The sequence below is a fragment of the Haliaeetus albicilla genome, chromosome 1, assembly GCF_947461875.1.
Source record: "Haliaeetus albicilla chromosome 1, bHalAlb1.1, whole genome shotgun sequence".
NCBI lineage: Eukaryota > Metazoa > Chordata > Aves > Accipitriformes > Accipitridae > Haliaeetus > Haliaeetus albicilla.
This window is the reverse complement of record NC_091483.1, coordinates 85,117,980-85,145,623: the sequence shown is the minus strand read 5'-3', so window position 1 is coordinate 85,145,623 and position 27,644 is coordinate 85,117,980. Positions and strand designations below refer to the sequence as shown.

Sequence of the window (27,644 nt, the reverse complement as noted above, 5' to 3'; positions counted from 1 at the left end):
CTGTGTCTTGCCCTTGGAGGGAACAAGCGTTTCTTGCTGCTGTTGCAGCTTTTCCTGGGTGGCCGCCTGGCCCGCTGGCTTTGGGCCAGTTAGGGTGGCTTGGGGGGTGCTGAAGTTTGGCATCTCTCGAGGGCTGGTGTCTTTGGGTGGCAGAGGTGCGCCCATCAGCACGAGGTGTAGGTGGCTCTGTTATCGTTCTTGACCTGTTTCAGTAGCTGTAGGACTTCGGTGTTCCGTGGGAAGCTTTCAGGGAGCTCTGGTGGAGCATCACTGGCAGTCATTACTGTCTGCTGTAGTTCCAGTCCTTCTGTAGCATTGTGTGTTTTAAGAGGCTCCTTTGAAAATGAAGGCAGGTTCCAGCCTTGGCATTGTAGTGACAAAGAGAGAGTGTGCTTTGATTGCTACGAGCCTGCCCATGCTCGAGCAAGTAGCTTGAATGGTCTCTAATATTTTAATTTAGCTTTAAGTGACCTGAAATTGAGTCTTCTTCCCCTTTCTTTGTTGGTAGCTTTTGTATAGACTGCAGAGGCTTAAAATTGCTGCGAACTTATTGTCCCTCTTGGGGTTAATCGTAGGCTTGTTTTAAATGTAAAATGTTTTCAAGTTATGCAAAACTGTTTTTAGCTTTTCAATGAAACTGTAACGAGTCCCTAATTGGATATTAAAAACTCAATGTGTGTTCTTACTGGAAATACCTTCACTGCATACTCCTTTGTGTTGCTTCATTCACCCAGGTTTGATTTCCATCACTGCTGTGTTTGTGGGTGATACTGAGGGGAAACTGGGGAATTTGATGTAAGCTCGTTCATTGATGCCAGTGGTGGAGTCCCAGGTGGGTCTGCGGTGCCCCACCACCTGCCAGTTCGTTATCAGTCATTAGGGTACTGGCTGCTGAGCTGACTGGTAGAGTGGGCTCTGTTGGGATGCTTCGGGGAAAAATTTGTGTGTTTATGTGGGAAAAACTCCCTTGCGCTTCAGGTTTAACATGGAAAACTCGGACTGGGGAGGAGGGAGAAATTAGTTGTGTAGCATTTGCCATTTTCTTTTTAAAGGGAGAAATACTCTTTTAGCTACAGCTGGTCTTGCTGGGAGGAAAACCTTCCTGATGTTTAGTATTTTTCTTGTTTCAGCGTATGTCCTGTTATTCCTAGGGCTCTGTGGGAAGAACAGTGGTAAGTTCCCGTCCCTTGAGAGGGGGAAATGTCCCACATCACCCGTTCCCAGGCTGCTACAGGACCATTCACCCTTCTGCACTTTCTGAAGTCCCTCTGACATTCTGTGGCTGTTTCCCAGTTTCCTTCGTACTTAGAGGAAGGGTTTCTTTAACTTCATGTCCCTGCTTGTCGTTCCAGCCTCTCCTTCAAATATAAACACCACTGTCGCTCTGCTGGGGTTAGCACCCTTCAAATATTTGTGCAAGACGGCCATGTCCTCTGTTCAGCCAAGGGCTGTGTCCACAGTTCTCATATGTCTCGTGCTGCAGCCAGCTGTTTCTCTGGCTCTGCCCCAGCCTTGGAGGCCCAGGTCACACAGGAAAACAGAAAAAACTTTAGTATTTAGATTCCAGATTTCCTGAGTCTGTCCCGCACCTTGATCACAAGAACCTTTTTTCCTCTTATATTAAACTATATGTATGAAAGCAGCCTGAATCAGCGCTGCCCCCAGGGCTCTTCCCATCCCCAACACCAGTAACGGGTTTCTCTTCCATTTCGGGGGTGCAGCTCTGAGTTACCCTGCCATCGTCCGATGTCGAGCTAGTTTGCTGCTCTTGTTCCGGGGCAGACAAGTGGCAGCCTCTGCTCCTGAGCCAGGACTGAAGCTGAGCTGTGTGCAGGGTTCTATGGTCAGGCACGTACCAGATTTCCATTCTCCTGGAGACTTGGAAGTGTGCTGCTGCATCTCCCAGTCTGAGGGAAGTGCTCAGGGCTTGCCTGGTTCTGCAGAGATGCAGCGTGTAGATAGATAGCTCCCTCATTGGTAAAATCAAGTGGACCTTGGCTAAAAAGGAAAAAAAATACAATAAATGGAGTGGATGTAGTTCGTGCTAGAGAAGAGCATGGCACAGTGTCTGTTCTGGGTCAGAGCAAGAGCCCATCTTGGCCAGGAGCCTGTCTTAACAGTGGTCAGTAGCGGCTGCAGAGGAGAAGAATATTAGAAAAAGGTGAAATATGGTGATGTTTCCTCCAATGTAACCTCCCAGATTCTTGCAGTGAGTTGCTGGAGACTTCCGAAGCTGGAGGTGGTACTTCCCTCTGTGGTTAAAAGCAGCACTTGACAGATTTTCTAAAAGGGAAAAATTTTGGTTTAATGCTTACTAGAGAGGAACCACAAGAGTCCTAGTCTTGTGAGCCTGAGCAGAGTAGGGAGCGTGCACAGTCCTTGTAGAGGAATGAGGGAGATTTGACAGAAGGGGTGTTTTTAGCCTGGGGGGTTTTTTTGTCCCACAGCTGTTGGATTTGTTGGATGTGAATGGGAGACCCCCACCATGCTCCAAAACCATCTTCACTGCCGGGGGCTGCAGCAGTGATGCATCCCACCCCTCCTTTGTTTCATTTATGGATCAGTGCAGGGGGAGTACCGTGATCCTCTTCCCAAAGTGGTCAGCTTTAGTCATACTGCGGTCGGTAGAGAAAGACAGAGCGACCTGATCTGGGACAAACTGCCTGTTTCTGACCAGCCAACGCATCACTGTCTGCTCTTTCCAGCCCTCTTTGGTGTTGCTTTGCATTCCTCTCTTCTGGTGATCACTGTGGTTTGGCCTGTCCTTCTCCGGAGTGGAGGTTTTCATGCAGAGCTTTGGGAACCTTCGCCTGACAGGTTGTGCAGATGCAAAAGTATTTACAATGCGTGGGAAGGCTGGGAGAGGCTGGAGTTCGGGTTCCTCCTGCTGCACTGGCTCAGCCGCACGGGTGCAGGGCTAGCTGAGCTGATGCTAGTCTCAGTTTTTCATAATTTCATTGTGTTCGACTAGTTTTGGTTGTGTTTGACTTGGGTTTTCTTCAAATAATGCAGGTTTTGGCATCTAATGTCCTTGATCTCTCCTAGAGCTGACAGAGTTGAAGGGAGTGGAAAGACACTTGGGCCTTTTTGTAACTTTCTCAGAGACTTAGGAAGTGACGAACAGGTTTTAACTTCCCTTTTGTGCTGGCTGTCTGAAGTAACGTGGAGTAGGTCTGTTGACTGCAGTGTGCTTCTCCAATGGATAATTTAACCTTTGCTTTGCATGAGAAATATAATTGTGCTTTGACAAAACCCTGTAGCTTTTCAGAGCGGTCTTGTGGAGCTCCTGGAGCAGTGGCAGGGTTTTCCCATTGGTGGGGAGTGCCTCTCCCGGTTTGCCCGGCAGGTGTGGTTATCCTTCTGTTTGCTCACTGTGGGCAGTTTGTAGCTGTGGTGGTCAGTGAGTGTCTGGGGTTGCTCTGGTTGAGTTCTTGGTTGTTCCTGTGATAAAGTCCTAGTTTCTAGCTAAGTTTTTGTTGTTCATCCCTGTCGTATGTCTTTTAAAGTTCATTCCTTTGAATGCGATTGCTGTATCCTTCAAGACCACCTGCTTCATTTTGTGAGATGTTCTGGTCTTCCTCTATCTGAATGTGCCACCCCCTGTTCAGTGCCATGCTCTGCCTTTTTGGTGTATATCTGTGGTTTTCAAACTTTTCTGCCTGGTTCCTAAAGCAAAGTTTCAGTGCAGGTACTGGCATCAAGATAGCTGATGTGAAGCTTGCATTTCTTACTTGCCTTTCATAGAATAGTTAGGAGTCATCTGCAGCAGTGCAGGAAACAAGGGATCAGAGGATATGTTCATTAATACAAGGATTGTGAAAAATTCAGCCCCCATATTGACCTATCAAGAACTTTCCGAGCAGGTTCCTCTTCACCCTCTTAAAAACTTCCTGATGACATTGGTTTTTCCCTTCAGGTAGTTCATTGCCTTTGTTATGGTCACTGCAGTCAGGTGCTAAAATAGGATGCAAACAGTCATAAAAATTCATGGTGCGACCCCTGTTTTGGAGACGGCCGCATGTGTTGGTGTCCCGGGAGGGGACGGCTGGGTGCAGGATCCCAGGCTGCTGGTGGGTGCTGGTGTCTTGCAGCTGTGGAAGAAGCTGCAGCACGAGGTGGCTGGGCATGGTGGCTTGCCAAAGCCCCTCCGTTAGCCTCGCTTGCCATTTCATAGGCAGCAATTAACGCTGCAGACAGCTCTGAGAAGAGGGGCTGATGACTTCAATTAGACATCTATTCAGATCAATCAGGGAAAGAACAATTATTGATTTTTAAAAAATGCCCCACGATTAACTGTTTGGTCTCCATGCCTCCCATCTGCCTGCGCTGTGGTTGCGTGCACACCTTTACCCGGCGGTGCCAGGGTGCCATACGCGGCTGGGGGTTCTTGGGGAGAGAACCTGCATCATGGTGTTATTTTCCCTCAAACTTTGCCATGGAGGGATGTGGTGTCAGGGCAGGCGGGAAGAGCAAGGTATGGCTGATGGGGACAAACCTTAGCAATCGGCAAGGGGGACGGGAGGCACGCCGAGCGCTCCTATGGTGGTGTCCAGACGCGTCTTGGTCGGCTCCAGGCTGGAGGAAATTAGGGTGGCCCCTGCCCAGCACCCAGCAGTGGGTGCTGCCTGCACAGCAGGACAAGCAGGAGGAGGCTTTGTCCTTCCCAGTGCCCCGGCGTGGGTGGGCAAGCGGCGGCCGTGCCAGTGGCCGTGCCAGTGGCCGTGCCGGGGCCTTACCGTGGCTGAGCCGAGGCTGGTTGCCTTTCCTCCTGCGGCTCTACCAGGAGCCGGGTAGCGTTAGGACCCAGCAAGCTGGCAGTGCCGGTGACAAGTCTGGAGCAGCACTAGCGCAGAGTAGTCTCCATCAGCTGGGCTGGATTTTTGTATATCCCTGTATTAAAGAATCCTCTGCCAGAGAAGGGCTTTTTCCCCTTTCTGTGCGACCCAGCAGAGCCTCGCCGGGGGGGACACAATGATGGTTAGATCAGCTGAAACGTGAAAAACCTCTGCTGACTTACTGCTGGCCATGAACTGAGACCATTATCTAAAAATAATAAATCTTTAAAATAAAGAGAGAAGCCAGCGGCAGCATGGCCCAGAGCAAGAGACACACATACAGCCGGGTAAGTTGGGGGGAGGGAAACTTATTTACAAACTCCCGGCTATGCTGTTAGATAATATTGTAATGTATCTTAATGCTATCTGTTGCAATGAAAAATATATCTATTTTTATACTGAAATCTAGATTGTGTTTCCTGTGCTTTCATGTTTCTGGAATTTCATATCTTCATCACTAACAATATCTGTTATGATGTACGGTGGGTGGATAAATAGTCTGAATTATATTAGCGGCTGTGTCCTTTTGATTTAAGTTAGTCTGCTTTTGCTGTTAATTATCACTGATAATGCAACGAGGTATCAGCTGAGCCTCCGGTGATGACAGAATCTTTCTAGGGCTTTTCATCACAAAGATTCTGGGTTGTTTTCCTTTCTGCATCGTGTTTTTCCTTCCTCTTTGCTTATTTTCCAGGTTCATGGTGAGATACTGAGCTTCCGAGTGCCTGAAAATCATTTCCAGGTTTTACCGTATTGCAGTTAACCCTGGGCTGTGCGGTGGGCAGCAGAACCGGAGCCGGGCACCAGCCCTACAGCGAGGCCTTTCTTTGGAGTTTCTTTCTTTGTCGTTTTGTTCTTCCTCGCCGGCGTGGTGACATTGTGTCCCAGACACTTGCTGTTTTGGGGACCGGGTAGCGCATTTTCGGTGTCTCTGTTAGTGCTTGCCAACTTGGCAGAGTGCTTTGTAACTCCAGGGCTGGTTGCAGGGGCGGGAGGGCTGCACTTTGGCAGAGCCGGGGAGGGCAGACCCTACCGCCTGCCTTAACGCCAGGTTCATGTCCAGCCCGGGGGCTGCCCGAAAAAACCCCCGTGGAGGAGTGTGACCTGCGACTGCTCTGCCTGCCCAGGCAAGGGCGTTGTGCAAGAGCACGGAGCCCAGAGCCGCCCGTTGCCAGTGGGGCGTGCATGTGTGATTTGGTCTCTGGCCGAAACAATTTGCTTGCGTAGTCACAGGCTGCTGAACGGAGCAGCTGCCATTCAGAAAAAGGCTTGGGGCTGCCGGCGATAGCGTGCAGCTGGAAAGTTGCTTTATCCACCCTGTGCAGGTCAAAGTGTGTTTCCGTGCGGGGATGCGGCTGCGGAGCACGCCCCTGGGCTGGGAAATTATGTCTGCAGGCATACGAAGGCAGACTGCTTGAGCTTCCCAGGCTGTGTGTTTGCTAAATGTTGCTGTTTTCAGTGGGGGGGAGTGGGGCGAAGGAGGTGAAATTTCAAACTGAGTCTTGGCAGTTCTGTCCTGATAACTGCATTGAATTTCGGTCAGGCAGGACAGCAGCTGTGTCTCCTGGAAGCGAGCAGGCTTATCTGCGTTTTACTCAAATTGCATTTTGAAATCGGTACCGTGGGGACCAAAGCTGCGCCAGACCTTCCGGCTGGGCTGGAGCGACTGGCTGTCCTGGCAGTGTCTGTACGAGGGTTATAGGGACGTGTGGTCATACACCAGTGCAGTGGCCGGTGTCATTGCCGTCAGAAACACGTGAACCATCTGCATTTGACTTCTTGCTCCCCAGATTTGAGCAGAATGAGTCCAGTACCATGGCGGTGTTTGCACGGTGGGGGCTTCATCCTGGTGACGCCTTGCTGGCTCATCTGCAAGTCTGACAGCGGCAGACCCACGCTGCTCCAGCTTTTGCTGGGTGAGACAGCAGCCACCCCCACCGTGTCACCGGGTGACGGGTCTGCTCTTAATCCTGGGGTAATCCCCTCCTTTCAGTAGGGACGGTATGGCAGCATCACACACTATCTGGTAATAACTAGACTTAACAGAAACTAGAATTCTTTCCAAGTCTTTCCTTATTCCAGCCATGTTGGGTCATGTCTTGAATTTGAGGCTAGGAGCATTTTAACCTGTGGTCATGAACCTTGTCATGGGGGCTTTTCAGAGGTGGTTGCTGTGTTCAAGGTTTGGTTGAAACTTTTGATCTGTACTTTGAATGACAGTTTGAGGTTCAATTAGTCATATCTGCACAGAGGGAGGCGTCCCTGTGTGCCGGCGTAATGATGTGAGTCTGGCTTCTGGAAGGAATACAATAAATATTCCTTGGGTTATCCGCTATAATGGAGCAAAACACTGAAACTGTCATGCTTGGATGAAACACAGTAGTGATCCAAATCATGCTCAAATCACAAGTCAAGTCACTTGGAATTGCATCCATTTTTCAGTGACTAATAACCAGTATTTTCAAAGAACTGAGGAGATGGTCTGTAAATGTGTGTAATACTTTAAACAGAGGTAAAAATGGGAAAACGTGTTTTTGAGTGGTGCCAGGTAGGCAGTTGTGCGGAGCAAGGTATTCTATTAATGGAGCAGGTGGGCAGTCGAAGTGCAGCCCACATGGCTTGTTCCTCGCCTGGAGGAGGTTTCTTCTCCAGCCCTGTCCCTGCTTGTCCAGTGAGTGGGACGAGGAGCTCCTCCAGGGCTGTGCAATGTGCTCTTCCAAGCATGATGGCTTCCTCCAAGCCACCTGCCTAGGGACTGTCCTGCCGCAGACCGGCCTGGTGCCGCGCGGGCGGTGATGGCTGCTCCGGTGGGTCAGTGTTCCTGGTTGCTTCTCTGGCTGCCCAATCCCTACCACCTCCCCTGTACCCCGAGTTGGCCGTTGATACCCTACGGTGTAGGTTTGGGAGAGTGGGGTGACAGAATGCTGCTTCTGCTATCAGAGTGCACTAATTTCTCATTTCATGTAATTTAGCAGCTTATTCACCCTTTAGACCATCGCTGCATGGGAGCGATGATTGAGCTGTTATGAATTGTCCACACTGATGCTCACACAGATTTCCCGAGGGCTCCTGCCTAATGGAGAGTCTGTCAGCGGGTGAGTGGCCCTAGGGGGTAACTCTCTGGCCTTGTGTGTGTACCCCTTCTCTCCTCCCGTGGGCTGGTGTCCGTGGGAGCTTTCTACAGCTCTGTGCTCCTCTGTCCTCTTTATTTGCCATTGGTGTATCACCACCTTGCTCTCTGTGCCCAGAATTTGGGTACCCAGAGCACTGGTGTGTCCTGCTGGAAAGGCTGGTGTGACTGGAGAGGATGCTCATACCTCCCTTGTTCATTTGGCCCTGGCAGAAGATGACCTTTTGGTCACTGGTGGCAGGGGAGAAGTTCCCAAAACTCAGCCCCACCTGAAGTTCCGTCTGTCGGTTTTCCTGGAGACAGAGCCCGCCAGAGCCGAGGGCAGACCCTGCGGTGTGTGAGGTGCGGCTCTTGAGACACGCTCTGGCTCTTAGGAAGAGATCAGCGAGGAGCCGGCATGTCGTACTGTCTGGAGACCTGAGGACGTTCTGGGTTGTGTCACCGGCTGCTGTGTCGGGCTGTTGTGCTCTGGTGTCCCCAAGGATGACTGACCCCAAGTTTGCTGTATCTCTCACCCCTGCCTCCTTCCTCTGCAGCTGGCAAGGGATCGCGACCACAGCTGAGAGGAACAGCTGCAGGCGGGCACCAGCCTCTCTGGCCCACCACCGACCTGGCTCTACCCTTCCACCTCTGCTTGGGAAGGCCATTGGGTCCCCAGTCCACGGTCATCTGGCTGGGAAGGTAGATGGGAATGCACTATTTCTAGCTTGGACAGTTTCTCTCCTTTCTTTTAAAATCTGAAATTGTGGTCATCGCATTGTTTTGAGTCTTCATGAGAATAGCAGTCTCTGGTTTAGCCAGGCAGGTTAGACCCTGGCTCGTCCAACAACACTGGAGAGCTGAGGCAAGACAGAGTCATCAGAGAAGTCAGCTTGATCCTTGCTTCAGTCCGACATACTGACAGCAGTGCGGGTCCCGGCAAGCTGCAACACAAGAGAAAGAAAATGGTGATACTGGTGTGTTGCCCTAAGGCAGGGGCAGCAGCGATCCCTGGCCGGGGAGCCGGACCCATGGCTGACCGGGCTCTTTGCAGCTCTGGGTCCGAGTTGCTGCTTACAGTTTTGGTCAGAGCAAAGCCGTGTGTGTTAACCAAACTGTGCTCCCCGGCACTGGGGGAAGAGCGTGGTGAGCTCCTGACCTTAAGAACATGGAGATGTTGGTGAACGGTGTGAACTGTCATCCTTGCTTTGGAGAAGTGCAACTTGTTCTACTGTCTTATTTCTGGTTAGAATCAAAAGTTAGAGAGCCATTGCCTTGTCTTAAGGGCATGATTATGTTAGAGGCTTATTCTGTGCTCTCCCTTCTTTCCTGAATGTTAAGGATTCAGGAAACATTTCTATTAAAATTACTGCTGATTGACAAATGGACCTTCAGGATGTAAGTTTTGATAGGTTTCTGTATTGGCCAGACTTACTTGTAGAACATATGGCACTACCTCCATGTTATCTGTGCTCTTCAGAGGCATAGCTTGATGTTAAGCTCAAGAAGAATTACTGAATTTGAGAATGGATATTGCAGCAATCACATGTGTATTGAACGGGCTATCTGAGTGGGGCAGTTGGTGTGAGATCTGCTTTGGTGCCGAGGAGCATGGTGCTTCTCAGTTTGAACTGCAGTGAGCAGTGCTGGGAGAAGCAGGTGAAGGCCCTGGTGTGACATTAATGATCTTGTGGAACGATGGTTGAGATCCTGCCCTAAAAAAAGACCTGTGGGTAAAGGGTCTGTGGACGTTTTGTGGGAGCATGCTGTGATGGCGTTATACTCGGTAGGCTTGGCCTTTCTGCTTGAACTCTGTGGCCATGCAAAGAGCCCTTCCCAGGAGTAGGAGGTGTTTCGGTGTTGATGTGAGTTGGGGCAAGTGTTCCATTTGTTCCCTTTGTAATGGCCATGACCGTACCTGTCACCCCACCATGGTGTCCGTTCTGAACCCCTCTGGTCCTAGATGGGCGGCAGTCTGTCCTTCCCACTGAGAGGCGGATAGACTTGGGACGGTCCAGTTTCTGGTGTGTCCTGGGAAGCTGAAGCCGTGGTGCAAAGCTCTGGAGTGGACCTTGCTGAGCCCCTTGAAGTCCTTTTCTACCCCTCATGCTGTGTCCCAGCAGGTTCAGGGAGTACAGAATACTTGCGTACCTTCACAGGCGTTGTAAAGTAGAGAAACAGACCTTTTTTTTCCAGTTAGCACCACATCCATCCCGTTGACCCAGCAGAACTCCCTGTGTAACTGCAGAAGGGCCTTTCATGTGACCACTGAGTGACGGAAAGAAGTTTCATCATTGCATCAAGTTGACCACATAAGGATGTGTGAGTGTGGGCTCTACACCCTGATTTATTTATTTATTTATTTGCAGAAGATCATAAAACTTGTAAAAACTGCTCGTAGGAGGCAGAAGGTCGAGGTGCTCTTGTGCAGGGGCCACTCGCTCGCTTCGGGCTGCCCAGCTGCCTGGGGGAGCTTGCTGGCTCCTGCTGAGGAGGAGGAGGAGGAAGAGCACATCAGAGGCAGGTACCGTGCATTGCCCATAACCTCCGGATCCCCATCAACCCCTTGCCCAGCCGGGGGCTCACACTGGTTGTCTGTTTGCAGAATGGGAGCTTTCTGTGGGGTGGAAACACATTTGACCCGGCGGATGTTTCCTACAGACAGTTTCAGGGAGCTGCACCGATCCATGTGTTGCGTGCATGTGGCTTTGCAGAAGCCAGGCTGCATGCCTTGCATGTGCCTGTCCAGGAATTTCCTTCTCCCCAGTGATGATTGTGCCTTATTTTACAGGTAGGGCTCTGTTCTCAAATGCCTGTCAGCCCTTAACTTCTCTAACTATTCTTGGCAAATTTATTTTTTTGTTCTTTTTTCTCAAGTGGGGCTGAGCAGTAACTTACATTAGGAAATCCTTGCTCTGGTAGATATGCATCTTATGAATTTTCCTTTGTAATCAGTCTTATTGTTGCCATTTTATTTGGGATAAGTTTTGTATTGGTAGAAGTTATCTTCTAGATTCCCAAAAATCACAATATGCCAGTGGAGAAGGAGCTTCTGGACTTTTGAAGTGTGATTTGTAACCTCGCCATTTTGTGAATAGTGAGGTCCCACTTAGGAAATGGAACTGGGGGATAGGGTTAGGGCAGGACACTGTCTGGGGCAGGACACTACTCCGAAAGTTCCTTGGTGAGACATTGTAAGCAAAGTGTGTTTGGAAAAAGTTATTCTGAAATGCTTTTTTGCTGATGTTACAAATTACGGGCTTTCTTGGGAAGGGAGGACACGGCACAAGCATACCATGGAATTAATAAGCTTTCTGTTTTTTAAAATGAAACCTTTTTTGATAGATTTACAAAATTTTAATAATTTTATATTTGAGACTGAAAACATGGGTATCTACTTTTGGCAGATTTAATTGCATTAACTTTCCTTATTCAGCACTAATGAGATCGCAGACATGCGAGAAAGATGTTAACGACTTGTTTTATTACTTTCTTGTGGTGATGCATACCCATATGTTACTAATTGGCTGCTATGTTAATTATAACATCTAACTAATGACCTAAGTGACAAATAAACCCTGAGGCTGACCCATGTTCATATAGGCTGAGGGGAGTCACGAGGCAAACCAAGACAAAACTTCTTTGAGATGTTGCTATTGTTAACAAAATCCATTATCTGGAGATGAAATATTGGTAAATAAATCTATTACCTGGAGGTGGACAGTGGCTTGTGGAGCGCAGGGGGCTGCAGCCCTCCCTAAGCCTGACAGCCAGGACTTGGGTGGAGTTTTGGGTTGCATGCTCACGTCTTTCCTGGAGTACGGAAACGCACATGGATCTGTCGGCTCCTTCTCTTCACGAGCCTCTCCAGCCCCGTCCTGGGCTCAGCACAGGCAGCCGTTGCTCTGCTCAGTCGAGGGAGCACGTCTACGCTGCCGGTGGGACTGTGGATGCCGGCACCGCTGGCTTTAAATCCAGCTAACGTGGGCACTGTTAGCAGCAGAGGTGTTGTGCGTGGACTGCGGGCAGCTGAGGTCCCAGCCGGGCTTCTACAGACCTGGTGAAGTCCGTACTGTGCCCTTTTTGCTGGCCCCACTTGGGTAGGTGAGAGCGTAGCATTGCTTTACAAATGCTCTTGCCCCACTGGGATACGCGCAGTGTCTACAGGGAGATGCTCTCTTTGGTCTGGGCAGGGCTTTGCTGGGAAAGAAGGAGGTAAGTTGAGGGAAAGGAGCTAAGAAGCAGCTAATGCTAGTTTGGGCGTTGTTTTTGACTGATGCAGTGTTTCAGTAGTGCTTTGCAGACATCAGTTATCTCTTTCTGAAGTGTGCAAATATTAGAGATGGGAACGGATGCCAAAGACTGAATTTCCATGGTTTTATTGACCAGCAGCTTTGGGTGAAGTTCTGTTGTTCCTGGGACAAACACAGCAATGTGCCAAAGCCAGCGGACACACTGCAGGAGTAGGCAGTACAATGGAAAAAGTGTCCTTCGTCCGGGACTGGACGCATCGTGCTCATTGCAGCTAAGTGCCTTTTGGGATTTACTGGAACACAGCAGCTGGGACCGCTATCTATATGTGTGTGGTTTTATTTTTTTAGGTCAACACCCCCAGAAATTTTATGTTTATGACTTGGAGGCTTAGTCTGAACCTAATGCTGCAGCCATAAATTACCTGCCAGTGTGTACCAAAAGCCATTTATTTACCCAGCTTGGGTCTCTGCCAGCGGAGATGACCTGGAGGGCTGAGCTCACCTGCGGGCACCGGGGTGGCCACGCTCACCGGGGTATGGCGCTACCACCGCAGGATGAGCAGAGGCTGGATTGCCTAGGAGGGATGGACAGGTGCCCAAAATAAAATATAGAAAATACCTGCAGCCCCTTCTCCTGGTTGTCCGTGGGCACCTCCAGAGAGAAAATTGGGGTTTTGTGGCTTCTAGGGGATTTTCAGTTGTTTTACCATGTAAAAAGTAACCTTCAAACGCTTTGCCTGTGTGACTGAGTACGTAGAGAAGAAATACGAAGCCCTCTGTCTTATTTGCTAATGAAAATGCTAGAACTCATTTAAATGAATCTTTAAAAGGGGACGCTACCTGAGTTGGCAATTTTTTCAGACTACTCAACAGATTTACGGTAATTTGCATAATTTTCTGTTTTGCTGTGGTAATGTAAATTATTTTGGTCTACCCTTTCATACCACTACAGAGAAGAATCCTGCACTGGGTATCTATTTATAGTTGGGAAAATTGCACATCCTAGAGGCTTTTACCTGCATTTTGATTTTTTCCAGTTGCTTTACTGCAGAGCAGAGGCTTTCTGGTGCCAGGACGGCTAGGGTGTGAAGGGCTTGCCAGGCGCTGAGCTGCATGATGGTTTTACTCTCCTTTTCAGTAAAGTCTGGTGTTAGTTTCTTTCTGCTGCACTAATTGGGTAGTTTGCTGCAATCTCGTGGCAGTTTGATGTGGGGAAAAGGTCTTTTCTTTTAAACAACTGCATGGAAAGGAGTCACTGTGGCAGAAAATCGGTGCTGGAGCATATTGCAAGTGAAATGTGGTGGAACTTCCAAACAGGCTGATGGGGTGATTCATTCGTTTGACTCTGCTGCTAATTCTTAGGAGATGGTCTCTGGAGATGGTTTTGCAAGGAACAAAGATGTGCTGCTTGCTTTATTATGCATCTCTGCTTCATAATTTGTAGAACAGGCCCCGAAGAGCTTTTGTGGTTTAAAAAAAATCAGGAAATTCTTTTTCCATGTGAAAGTCCCAGTTTTTCTTCCCTGGAGAATTTATGCGACTGCCGATGAGGAGGAAAGTGGCACTGAGAGGCCGGTGGTGGGCTTTTCTGCTGTGGCTCCACTGGTAATCGCCCCAAACTGGCAAATCTGGCTTACAAGGCTCCTCACCTCCAGCTCTGCTGGCTGTCCCTTCCTTGTGGTGGGCATCTGTCTGCAGGTGTCTGACTGCAGCCACATCAAAACCTGCTCGTGAGATGGTGTTTTTAAAATCGGTTGGGGCAGCACACTGGGGAGGCTGGTTATCCATGATGGAGAATGGGTGAGAAGCTGTGGAGAAGGTTAGGAGCCTTGTAAATTGGCTTTGCTGTCAGAAAAGCTGTACTGTGGAGCCATGCTGTATCCTGTATCTGATTGCTTAAAAATCTAGGTGTTTTGGTTCCTGTTAGTATGTGCTTTTACTCGGATTACTCTTTGGAAAGGAAGCGAGGAAGACAAGCTCTCCCTCAGCTCCCATGCGAGTGCTCTGCAGAAAGCATTCCCCAGACGCCCACGTGCAGCCCACAACACCAAACATGATGTTGCTGCAGCAGAAATGGTGAAGTAGTTGATTTTTGAGGCCAGTTTATCTGCTACCGCTCTACAGACTGATGCTATAGAAAAATAAAAACGATATTGCTTGTAAGGTGAAAGCCTGGCTGGGTTATCTCTGTGCTCTGAGCCTCTTGTCCCACTCAGTGCAGCTGAGAGGCTGGTTCCTGCAAGTCGTGCTCTGCTCCTCCTGAAACGTGTCCCTGGGCTTTTGTCTGCCGGTTCTGCTGCCGGCTGCCTCCTTGGTCGTGAGCGTCTGCTCTGCGTGCTGCTGCTGGCACAGGTGGTTTTGTCCTGCTTCACCGTCCGCGCTCCTCTCCTGGCAGTGCAGCTGCGAGAGGGTGGCCGGGAGCATCTCCAGAAGTTTATCTGAGACACATCCCAATTTTGTGATTTGGGAAGTCACCAGTGCAAGCTGAACCTAAGATGGGATGTGTCATCCTTAAAATAACAAAAATCAAAATACCACGATTTGAAAAAGAGTTTGCAAGACTGGAGCTGAACTTAGCCACAGGAAGACAGCGTGACACTTACCTCATGAATTGGCAGTAAACCTGCCTGCTTTCTGTTAACTAGGTACATTATTTATCAAATCGGCCAGAGACAACACTGTGCTGGTACAAGTCCGATACCTTCAGTTTATAATCTTGCTTCCTTATTTCCTCTGTAAGCACATTCTGTGTTTTAACCTTAGCCAACACATGTTGAAGTTGTGTGTGGACACTCCCGGTATGGATTTTCCACCATCATTTAACTGTTAGTACAAGTGTAAGGTCCCTTATCCCTGGGGGGCAGCATGTGTGCCCAGGGAGCCGTGCCCTACTCTGGGCAGGTGTTACCCGCAGCAGTGCAGCTTCAATTTCCAGCTCATGGTGTTCAACACACCTACAGATCTTACCTGGGCTGCAGCTGCCCATGGCCACCAGACTGGCCAGGAAACTGGCAAACATAAACCAGGATGGATAAAAAGGATAGCGATTGGTTTTAAAATCGCTGAGCAGGAACCTTTCTATTCAAATGGTGAATCTTACTTTTCCTGGCTTCTTGTTTTCTTAGAGTTTTGCTCTCATTTTTTATAGCAAGTGGGACATGTTGATTTTACAGCTGCAAGTATTTTGCAGAATATTGTTGCTAGTCCTTCTGACAACTGAAATGATCCAATATTTTGGTAGACATTTATTTAAGTATGTGGCATAAGTTTTAGATTTGAGGTCTTGTTTTTGTTTGTTTGCTACAAAATGGTGATTGATTTTGGTTTTTATTAGAAGATTATTTTGTGTTTTTGATTTCTGCCAATTGTATTTGGATGAAAAGTGGAATTCAGTTTTGTGTGGAAAACTGGCGTCACAGTTCTTAGTCACAAAACCTCCTGAGCATGATGGGTATATTCTGTATTCAAACCCAATGCATCAGTATGCAAAGGAAGGCAATAATTTGTTGGTTTGTCTGTTAGCAGTGGTGATTGAGGTTTCTGCATGTGCCAGCCAGAAGCTTTCAAAATACCCTTGGATCTTTGTACAGGCTGAAGCCTCCCTGCCACTGCAACTGCTGAAAACCCCACTTGGTGTCTGGCTTGCTGCTCTGTCTTCACATCCATCAGCTTGAGAGTGCCCTTCCTCAACTGTTTTCTGTGTCGTGGTTTGGGGGAGTGAAAGCAGCCTTCTGTTCTCATCTGAATAAAAAGTATATTCTTTCACTGAAGCCAAGCTCAGCAGCAATCAAAACAAAATATTTTCTACACAATAAACAGAACTACTGACAAATGGGATGATGCAAATGCCAAACATGTTTCATTTTAGAGACCGCTGTAGGGACAATGCTGTCCTGTCGGACTGAACTATGGAACTTGAGCTGAGCAAGGCAGTCAAATATCCCTCTCCCTTCTTAACTGTATTTAAAAGCAGTAGCCTTTTAAAGGCATCAGCATTTGGGGAGGGACTTTTAAACAACTAAAAACATATAGTTAATTTAGCTCTATGGCAGTACAGTATAAACATCATCTATTTTGGGCTTATTTTAGAGGAGGAGGCTTTGGGGGCAGGGGGAGGATCCCAATGCCTTACTTGTCTGCCCCCCCCCCCCCTTCATTACCATTTAAGTAAGACTGAGGGTCTCAAGTGCCTTAATCATGTTCCTCACACCCATCACCTTATCGATGCTCTAAAAGAATTGATCAGTGTAGTTAACTTTCTCTAAACAGAGGGGTACGTATCAGGGATGGCAAGCTTGAAATCTAATGATGCACACTGAAATTTAAGTGTGGATTAATATTTATAATGATAATGCCTTGAAAGCCTAATGAATTTACCACCAGTATTTTCTGCTTATCAGCATCCTGATAGGAAGTGCCGTTACCAATGGGCACCCCAGAGTCCTGGCGCAGAGTGGGTGTCAGGAATACAGTGGGAAACTGGTGTGGGCGGGTGGTCTAACTCTGGGACTGGTGGTGGGCCACCAGGTCCTCTTAAATCCCGACAATAAGAAGGGGTAGGAAAGTAAACTATATCAGAGATGGGTTGTCTGTTACTGAGCATGTAATGCAAGAGGCTGGAAAGCTGTTGGCAGTTTCTGATATAATGAAAAAAGGATGGAGCAAGTGTAGGTTAAGGCAAATGTGACTGCACTAACATCTGCTACTTCACGGTTGGTTTTTTTTTTTTCCCCCCTAAAGCTTATAAAAAAACCTTATAAATTGGGTTCGTGAGCCTGGCATGTCTATTAAAAGAAGAACAGTAGTTAATGGTGGTTTTGCCATTGTTTGTGATTCCCGTTTGGCAGCCGTAATGGAAAGAGTTACCTTTTGCTGGCTCCCGAAAAGAAAGGGTGGTGGAGGTGAACGGGGACCAACCCCTCGGGCTGTGTGGGACCCTGCAGAGCCCAGGGTGAAGGGTGCTGGAGAGGAATGAGACACTGACGTCTGAACCGTGGGTCCATCTCTCTGCACTAGCTGTGTTTAACTTGCTGTGCATCTCCTCTCTGTCCTCAGGCATCCAGCACCGGCACCAGGATGAGCGTGGAAGCGAGCAGCAAGCCCCTGAAGGTGGGCTCCAGAGTCGAAGTCATTGGGAAAGGGCACCGCGGTACCGTGGCTTATGTCGGTGCCACTCTGTTTGCCACGGGAAAGTGGGTCGGTGTCATCCTGGATGAAGCAAAGGGCAAGAACGATGGGACTGTGCAGGGCAGGAGATACTTCACCTGTGAAGAAAACCATGGCATCTTTGTGCGGCAGTCACAGGTATGCTTCCCTCTGCTTGCTGGGCTTGTCTCAGGTATACGTGGCTTGTCGGTTGCTTGCTTAAATAGAGGAAGATAGCCCTTTGCGCCCACGTGGGGAGAGATAAAATAAGTTTCCTTTGCTTCCAGAGAGCACGATGTTTCTGGGACTCTCCATCTTCCATCGTGCGAGGGAACAAAACAGCTCCAAACGCAGACAGAAGCCTTTCCTGGAGGTTGTGCTCCTGCCAGAGCTGTGGTTTGTTCCAGTCTGACACGCAGCTTCTCTGCACATTTCATTGTGTGTCTCAATTAGCCCAGTTTATGGGGTTATCGTGGAATATTTTCAGGTGAATTGGGTGAAAAAAGTTTGGTGAATTCCAGAGAGCATGGAATGGTTTTATTTTGCCTCCAAAATGAAGAGTAAAGTCTGCCCACTGTCTGCTGCCTCAGAGAGTTACCGGCTGCATCATCTGTAGCAGATGAAGTTTGGGACCGGTATCTGGGTATTTACCTGGAAGTAAAGTCAGAATTTTAATTAAATAATGTGTACCTTAAGGTATATAGAATCCGTGACTTGGGTTTAGTTGTTGAGCTTTTGCTATTTATGTACCATAGGTAGGAACTAGGAGCTTGTTTATGTACAAACAAGTCTCTTCCATTTTAATTTCCTCTGTGTAATCTTGAAACATCACAAGCACAGCACAGTGACACTGCTGTTGAGTCCCACAGGTTTGTGTGCTCCAAGCCAGGTGTCACAGTGAGAGACGTTCAGCTCCTTTTCTCCTTCCCTGGCACAAAATGACTGGTTTAAGTTCCACCCTGTAGCATCTCAGCAGCAGAGTGCCGAGAGAGCTCCTTCCCACTTCCGCAGACCTTCCTTCTACCCCACCAGACCTGGTGACTTGCTTCCAGGATGTTGGCAGTGGGCAACTGAGGAAGCTGAACACGAAATAAGGGATTTTAGGAGCAGAAGTCCTGGGTCCTGGCCATCAGAAGGGCCTTCAGGTCACGTGTGGTCAGAGGGTGCAGTAACGGTTCACTGATGAGAAGTGAATGTTCTCTGGTGGCTGTTTTGCTGAGACTTGTGGACCTGGCTTCCTTGCTCCGTCGCTCAGCCTGGCCTGCCAGCTGGAAAAGTAAATAAGTAGTTTACAATTAAAAGTTTTGTCTGCAGGACCAGGACGCATGGCACTCAGACCGGGTGGCTGGAGAGGAGCTCATCACACAGGGCAGCCTGTTGGCAGGTCTCTACCCATCAAGCACTTACGAAATCCCAGTGCTGGCAGACCAGGGGGAAATACGTGGGCAGTTACTGTGCTCCAGGCGTAGTGTGGCCCTCTGCACCCATCGGACATCTGGTGATGTGCAGTGGTACACGTATGTCCTGTGGTGCTGGCGTGGGCAGGTCAGTGTTGCTGTGCTTGCCCGGGACCTTCAGAGGAGTTTCCATCTCATCTCCTGGTGACAGCAGGGTGGTGGTGCAAAGGTTCCTGTGTGTGGATTTGCACTGGGGTGTTTGGGGGTCAAACTGAAGGGTGCTCTGTAGTGTCTTCTCCTGGGACTCGGAAACTGCTGGGTTGCAGGAGCTGGCCCGAGGGAGCTGTATAGGAGGGCTGAGGCTTGTTCCAGGGTCCGACAGCCACCCCTCGCTGTGCTTCCCCTTTCTTGCTCTGGTCTTGGAACGGTTGGGGTCTTTGTCTCACGTGTCCCCTCCTGAGCAGCGCACAGTTTGCTTAAAAATAAGCTGCTTTTCCATGGTGATGGTGAGTAGTTTGTCTCTGCCCACTCTCCCCTGCAAAAGAGCAAATCCCTGGGGGGTGTGTGTGTGCGGAGAAGAAGCGCCAGTGCCAGTAGCACTGACCGTCCCTCTGAAACCATGATGTGTGTGGAAAGGTGAACTTGATGAGCACAGGGGAGCACAGTCTTTGCGGAGCTTATCCAGCATGGATTGCAAATCGCAGCAATTCCTACACCTGCCTCATGCAGCAGCTGCCGAATCGGCGCAGGGCCATGGCTCTGTGCTCTCCAGCCTTTTTCTCAAGCTCTTATTGCAGAGCGCAGCTTCCCAGAGGGCTTCCAGCACTGGGGCTTAGTGAGCTGGTGAGTCAGCCTGCACCAAAAGAGAAGCCCAGCAGAGGCGGTGGAGGAAGCTGCCCAGGGTGTGGGCGGCCGGTCACCTAAGTGACCATTACGATTTGGGCATTAATTTTTCAAGAACCGGGTTTAAGATATAAATGGAAAATGGCAGGATTCCCTTTCAGCGCAGTTAATGATCTGCTTGTGCTCTCTGCTCTAAATCTGTCTGCTGCGTCCTCCCATATTTCATTTCTAGGTCTCCCCAGCATAGTGGGTGGCTTTCCTGTGGTTACACATGGTGTGAGACACTGAATGTCAACTAATCTTTCTCAGGGGAAAAAAATTTATAAATGAGAAATGTTTTTCTCGTTGCTTATGAAGCAGATCACCTGCATCAATGGAAGCACATTTTGTTAAACACTTGTAAAGTGTTTTTAAGAATTTCCAAGATTAAGTAACTTTCTGTTCTCCCCTCCACTTAAAAACATATTTCAAGAAATGAGCACCAGTAATACCAGCATCAATAAAGCCTAGCAGTATTCTTAGCCTTTTAATTTATTGTGGAGTTTCAGCTTTAAAAATGTACTGGTGGGGAAATTTCAAAGATTTTAGGTAATTTTTTTTCTCTGTTTCATGCAATCATCAAAGTAGATCCCACACAGGGATTTGATGTTGTGCTTTATCTATATAACAAGCGTATGGATCGAACCTATGCAATACATCTGCTCCAGACCGCTGGAGTTACTGCCCACTGCAGGGGAGGTGTGCGTCCCAGCAACGCCTCGCCGTGCTCTAAGGGAAGTAGAGAGCCAAAAGAACTGAAATAATCACTAAACCATTTCTCACTGTTGCGCCTGTGCTTGAAGCAGCATCCTACAGGGAAGCAGGCGTGGGTATCTCTAGCTGAGAGGTGGTAGGGAGTTTCATGGTGGAGACTCTTAAGTGTGGTAGCTCTGGGGATGTTAATGTTTCCTGGCAGAGTGGCCGTCCCATAGCCATGTCACACCGTCCCCCTGAGAGCAGCCTACTCGGTGTCCCGGCCAGCTGGAGGGGAGGGAAGCTGGCTGCGGGGGGGTTGGAGCTCGGTGGAGCTGTGATGGAGGCACTTGCCGCCTCAGGCTGCGGGACCGAGCCGGGGGTGTTTTGGCTTGCTGTGCGGAGGGTGGGTGCCGCGGAGGGGCTGTTGTCTCTCTGCTTCTGACCATCCCCTCCCTGCTTGTTTTCCAGTTAGCAGGGGGCTGGAGCACTCTTTCGAGCAGCTGTGTCAACATGGACAGGCGTTTCCAACGAAGTGTTTGCTCATTATCTTTTGGCAACCTTAACATTTTGCCTGCCTGGGACTTGTATTTGGGCTCCTAATTTTGAACATGAGTATTCTTTTATGGTGTGTGGAAACATTATCCTTGATTTTGACCTCAAGTGGAGCTCCTTTTCTGCTCCTGCTTGGCATAGGAGCTCATCAGCTTAAATCTGCTGCAGCAGCGCATCTGGTATGTTGTTGCACTTCTCCAGTCTAACGCAAAAGCAAGCCCTGTTCTGCTTCCTACCACCTTCTTGTCATTACCCATCTCCCAGCAAGTCTGGTGTGGCCAGCTGAGTTGGGAACCCTAAGACCACTCAAAATCCCACCCTCGCTTTGGATAAACTCCTGTGCATGACCTGGTGCAGCAGATCCCCTGGGATGCCATTTCTATAGTCCTTGGGTCTGGTTTTGTCATGCTGCTGTGTTTAGTGAAACATGAAAATCTGTGCATTGCCAAGTCACTCCGAAGATCGGGTGTGCCTGGCTGTGTCAGATACCCACTTTCAGCAGGATCCAAGGGGCACTTGCCTTGTCCTCGCTTTTAAAACTGTGGTTTGAGTATTCTCAGCCTTGGTGCAGTTGTCATGATTTCTGTGGCATAATTTTGCTCAGTCTCCTTGCTTCTTTTAATTTAAGAATACATTCCTGGTACTTGGGCATCTTCCCAAAATAGAAACTGTGACTGACAGGTTTACAGATTATTTTTATTTTTAAACTGAACTCCCAGGCTTAAGGTTGTCACGGAATGGATAGGGCAAATACCTGTCAGGAACAACTTGGGTAGTGTTGATCTTCTAAGATGAAGGGATGGTTCTCAAGAAGTGATCTAATCCTTTCCAGCCTTGTTTTCTATATTTATCAAGCAAAAATGTGTCCAAAAATAGTTAACAAAGAGAAAACCCTAAACCTTCAACCCTTAGATAGCTTAACAGGGCTCAAACCTGAAAGTATTCCTGTCTGTGCCTCCTAGGGTTCCCTAGAGAGCTGGGCAGCTTTCAGATTAAAAAAAACCCAAACCAAACACCCTCTGTTGGCAGTGTTGCATTCTGAATCACTGAAGTTGCTCAGTGTCAGAGAAAAGCAGTTTTCCTTATGAAGAGAAAGAAGAGTTTTAAATCAACTTTTGCTAAGACAACACAAAAAGACAAAAAAAGAGCTTTCTGTCAAGTGTCAGTAACTTGGAATAACTGTCAGACCAAGGTTCATAAACTGATTTCTGTGTAAAGTGATCATGGAACTGTTAAAGATGTTCTGGGCTGTCGAATCCTGAGTTTTGACTTTTTTTATGGCCTAGGTGAATGACCACATTCTGGATTTTTGTTTGTTTGTTTGTAATAATAGTCGTTATACTTTTTCCAGATCCAGGTCTTTGAAGATGGAGCTGATACAACATCCCCAGAAACGCCAGAATCTGCTGCCTTGAAAGTCCCCAAAAGAGGTACGGCTGGTCCATTTTGCCCTGAAACCTCGTCTCTCCCTTGGTCTGGACCAGACAAGGTTCCACTCCCGAACAGGCGTAGGGGGTCCACACGCTGGGGAGGTGGGCGCCAGCTGCCGAGGGGCGATAGCGTGTATTCCAGGGCTCTGTCCTTGGTTTGGGTATGCACTCACCTCCCCCCGGCTCATCCACCTCTCCCATTGTCCTCTCTGCATGGTCCTACGTAGTCTTTGGGGTCCACAGAAGGAAGCACTGCATGCAAAAGTTCTGTCCTTACCATGAAAGTCTGTCTGGTGGGAAGCAAGTGGGAAATCCTTCCTGGGGGGGGTAGGCACATGGAAGGAAGACTTGAACTGCTCTGGTGCTGTGAAATTGCAGCTTACAGGTCACTAGTCCCTCCAGGCTGTGCCTTATTCCCACCTCTTTGGCAGTGAATGCTTTCCGCTCCGTGTTCAGCGTTCCTTCCACTTTTTCCATTGTCAGGTGGCTCTGTAATAGCTCGCTTTGTCTGGTACTTTGACAGGCTTGCCTCCCTTTGAGGTCTGTTTTTGTTGAGTAATTATTTAGTGGTACACTTAGGGATCCTAGCAGCTTGCGGAAAAAGCTCTGATGGTTTCCTGTCCTGGACGCCCTGTCGGCAATGTGTGCCAAGCTGGGGATTTCTGGTGTGTGAAGCGTTTGTTGAACACATGCTTAACAGTTCAGAATAGGGCTTGATTTTTTTGTTGTTTTTTCCCCTCTCCTGGCCAGTAGAAACTAAAATTCCCCTTTGCTTGGCAAAACAAAATCTACTCTTCGGCTGTATAAAACATGTCCAAAGGCATCAGAAGGGGGTGATGATTAGCCCGAGAAGTGGGGCGTTCCCATAAGACATTAATTTTTGTCCGTCCCATGAGTGGAAGGGAAATTTGAATTGGCATTCATGTCCTTTGGCATTCTGCCTTCACCTTCTCCTGCAGGGAGCTCCAGGCTCCAACAGCTCACTGCCACTGTCGAGAGCTTGGGTTTGGTACAGCCCAGCTACTTTAATTCATCTCTGCTTTGGATCCTGCAATTAGCATGTGCAGCTGAACAGAGAAACATTTAAAGGAAGCCAGTTTAAACCCCTACCCCTGAATTAAGTGCAAAAAAAAAAAGGAAACTTTTCTGCTTAGTATATTAGTCTGAGTGTTTGGGTTTTTTTTTCCAGAGTGCAAGAAAGCCCAACCTTTCATGTGCAGCTTCAGCCTGTTCTTTGGATGTACTTGATATTAATAGTCAATGAAAATATTCCTTAATGTTTTTATGGTCTTTTCACTCTTTCTCAATTCAGACTTTCCAGCTGAAAATTCAGTTTTCCTTGTTCGAATTCTGTACTCATTTAGGATAAGAAGCTTGTGTGGAGCCATGCAAGCGTTTTTTTTCCCTGATGCTCCTGTAGGTCTGAGTTTTCTGGATGTGTGTTGGTGGACATCACCCCTTTGAGTGCTGAACCTGTGCAAAAGCCACAAGCCTTCCAGCGCTGGGAGTCTGCTGTCGTTTTTCTCATCCTGCAGTTATTAGGAGCTAGGGAGAAAAGGCAAGGGCTCTTTAGACCCTCACTTAACATCCTGAGAATTCAGTAGCAGCTGATGCTTCCTTGAGCTGGCGGACGGGAACGTAGAGACCAGAAATATGTTAACTACATAGAGACAGGGTAGCCTTGGAAAAAGCAACAAACCAAACCTCTGGGTTTAGTGTGGCTCTTCAGCAAATGTTGCTGCCGTTTAATTTCACTACCTCTGTGTGTGTCTGTACAATGAATCTCTAAATCCTGTGCCATCTACCCCCTCATTATCTGGAAGTCTTTCCAAAGCTCTAATCTACACTGTCTACTGCAGAGTTGTCTCTGGTTCTTCTAAAACCTTTGTCTGGGGCAACCAGCAGTGACTGCAGCATCCAGAGGTGTACGGCTGCTTTCTCACAGCACACCGCTGTAGAATTTTCAGTACTGTCTCTCCTTTCTCAGTACATGCTGAGGTTTGTTGTTGCTGCCCAGCAGCATTCACTGAACTTCTACAGTGATGCTCTGGCCCCTTTTCGCCAGCTGCTGGTTCTTCCACTCAAATAGAGAAATGAGTAAAGCACAAGCAGTTCAGGTTACCCCTCCTGGTGTGCAGATCAGTATTGCTTCCTCTGCCTCTTGCTGCTCAGAGCCTGTTTCAGGGCAGGAGCCCATGAATGCCGTGCAGGAGGAGAAATGGGTGCGTTTAGCTCAGGTTTGAGGGTTGCAAGATGGGTGTCACCAGCATTTTCCACTGCTGTCTGCAGGCAGCAGTGCAGCTGGCCTTGAGTACCACCAAGTGACACTCGTACTGTGGGAGGGGGCATTGCTTGTGAGGGTGGGACGCACACACACGAGCTCCAGTTAGTGGTTGATGGTTGAACTGGTGAGCGTAGGGGCTGTGCCAGAGCAGCACTGGGTTGGGCCAGGCAGCAGGGGCACGGTGGGTGAACACTGGCCAGGTCTTGGGGGGCGAGCCCCCTCGGGGTCCCGTGGCAGGAGGAGAAGGGAGCCCAGACACGCAGGCTCGGTGTTGGCCGCGATGCTCGTTGGTAGGGATGTGGGCGTTGGGATGCGGCTGCTTGCCAGGAGTTTCCATGGAAACGGCAGCGCCGGCTGCTGCAGTCTGACTGCGGTGGGTGATGCAGAGATTGCTCTTCCCATAGATCCAGCACCTTCCTCTCCCAGGCTAGCAGAGGTGTGAGGTACCCGGTGGAGGCAGCTCCTATGTTTTTTTATGAGGTGCTTCTGCAGCGTTTGCTGTTGGGGTGATCAGTGTCACCGTTGGAAATATTAAACCCTGGTGGAATTGCAGCTGGGAGAGGAGGGAGGCAAGCAGCCCCCATGGCTGTGAGCTGCTCATGGACCCCCCGCACATCCAGAAATGGAGCAAAGGATGTAATTTAGCCAAACCTGCAGTGGTTACCTGTGTCTCTGATGCACACAAGCCAAGATTGTGCAATCTGGTTCCTCCACAGTCATGTCCGTGGCACTTACTGTGCTGTCCAACTGTGCACACCAATAATCCAGAGAACGAGGGAGAGATCCTGAATTTGGGGGGGGGGGAGTTGTTTGAGCACTGGGGTTTAGCCCGCTGCTGACACCTGCCATCCTGCCATAACAGCCAGGCTCTGTAATGGGGTGCTCCATCAGCCCTCTGTCAGGGTGATAAAATGGGAGCACCTCGTAACAGCCGGCACCCCACGAGTTCAGCGACCTGGAGAAGGCCAGCGGCCGAATTGTCGGTAGATGTTCCTGGCGGCCGCCTGTGCCGCAGGAGGTTTGCGCTCTGAGAAATGGGAAGGACCAGTCTGCTGAGCTCGAGCCCTGTCAGGGCTGTGGGCTTGGGGCTGTGGGTGCCCTGCTCGGGGAGGTTCCCTGAGCTGAGGTAGAGAGCAGAGGGAGCAGAGCTGCAGCTGGTCAGTTTGGGTTTTTTTCCGAGTGGTCTCTTGTACATCGACCTTGTGCATGTTCAGATTCCTGACCGCATACGGACCGGGATGGAAACCTTTTATTTTGCTGTGTGAAATAAATGGTCTCTGGACCTGTATTTCTGTTGATGCTCACATTAGGTTCTCATTTGGAATCCAGCTGATTCGATGTGGTCATATGGACCGATAGACTGCCGTGCATTTCCAACAGAGAGAGTGCTCTGAAGATGGCTTGGGGTTCTCTGAATTGCAGTAATTTAACTAAAGAAAAGCAGTGTAGCCTGACCTAGTTCTGACACATGTGTCTGAATGTTTGGCTTTCTCAAACTGTGCCAGCGGATCTAATAAGGGAGTCCCTGTTCCTCCAAACCCGTACCCCATTGTACCACCGTTTCCTGGTTTATGCTGGTCTCTCCTTCATGCCCACTTCCCTAAGAACACGTGTAAACGGTCCTTTCACTATGCCTTGACGCTTCCTGGACTGCAGAGACACTTAGTATGCGGGTCAGGCCAGAGGCATCCTTTGGGCCAAAGCTCATGGTTCTGTTTCTGTTTTTCTTTACAGATTCCCTGGATGCCACCAAAGCCAGCAAACTGGTGAGTGCTGAGCCCATGACTCTGCAGGCTGCTGAAACAAATTCCCTTTGCAGCGAATGGTTAGGGGAAGAAGCAGACTCGCACATGCCACTCTTACTGACTTACCATTAACTTTTATCACCTCTCTAAAAGCTCCATTTTTCAACCCTGCAGGAAGAGCACATGAAGACACACACATACACAAAACATACAGAAAGGACACAGTTTTGCCAGCCTGTCTCTGAGTTAGCCCTTTTCAATTCAGTGCTCTATAATAAAAATGCCCGTGGTGAAGTGCATTTCTTCTGAAAGCCATGGGAAACAAGGCCATATTAAAAGTAATTTTCAGCTAATGACCAGAAATCAGTAAGTTACTGAGGAATAAAACCCCAGCACAGTTTCCTGTATTACACGTTTTATCTAAGTTCAATCAATATTGCAACATTCACGCCCTGCATGCCTCTTGGCTGTGTTTCTTTAAATAATGACCCTTACAGCCTGCAGGAAGAGCGTATTCCTCAGGATATTTGAAATTAGCTTTCTCTGGCTTACATGTTTGGCTTACAGAGAAACAATGTATACTTCTGACTATCCAGAAATTTCAATGGCTCTTGAGGCATAAATGGGTACATGTTGTATCCGAATGTGATGGGTATTTCCTAAGGAACAGAAAATTGGAGCAGGTACCTATCTTCAAATACTTTTGATCCCCAGACAAGCACAATTAAATAGGTACTTAAGATTAAAACCACAAAAATGGCCATGCATGTATATGGATACTGAGGAATCTGTGGTGGTGCTGGGCAACACAGTGAGTTTGGTTTGTGTGTGCTTTGCGATAGAAGCTGGATGTTTCTTAGGGACAGGCTGGTCCATCTTGTGTGTTGGCAGCTGTGAAAAAGTAAATAGCTTATCTGGAGATAAGGGGCTTCTCCTTGTTGTCCTCTCAGCTGCATGACACCTGCAGTTCTGCATTAGGGCAGCTTGCGAGCCCAGTCTCATTCCTTGAAGTTTCAGGTAATTACCGGGAGCGGCAATACTTTTCCCCACCTTGATGCAGAGCCGTGTGTGGATCCTGGTCAGCCTGTGCAGTGTCGGGATCTGGCCACAGTTGGAAATGGGTGATGGACCAGCACTTTAAGGTGCTCCGGGGGTTAATCGGGCTCAGATGCCTGGGAGGTTGTGCCTTGCCTGCACTCTGAGTTAAGCTGACTGCCAGAGTAGAGGGTGGAGAAGAAATCCCTCTCGTCATATTAAAGGGATTTGCAGAATTTTGCAGGGGGTGCTTTTTTCTGCTGAGTGGGGCGTGACTTACC

General features: G+C 48.8%; 1 protein-coding gene across 15 annotated transcripts in view; it reads left to right on the top strand.

The window, feature by feature from the left end:
- The window catches only part of DCTN1 (dynactin subunit 1), an 85,403-nt gene that overhangs the window by 7,813 nt on the left and 49,946 nt on the right, over positions 1-27,644 (top strand). For 14 of the 15 annotated variants that reach the window (XM_069797838.1, XM_069797846.1, XM_069797830.1 and 11 more), the window contains 3 exons: positions 17,253-17,501; positions 22,221-22,299; positions 26,318-26,349. In XM_069797838.1, the coding sequence (XP_069653939.1) occupies positions 17,274-17,501; positions 22,221-22,299; positions 26,318-26,349 (339 nt within the window). In that variant the 5' untranslated portion in view covers positions 17,253-17,273. Of the gene's footprint in view, positions 1-1,773; positions 5,123-17,252; positions 17,502-22,220; positions 22,300-26,317; positions 26,350-27,644 lie in introns of those variants that run through there. The other variant, XM_069797821.1, reaches the window with a different exon arrangement.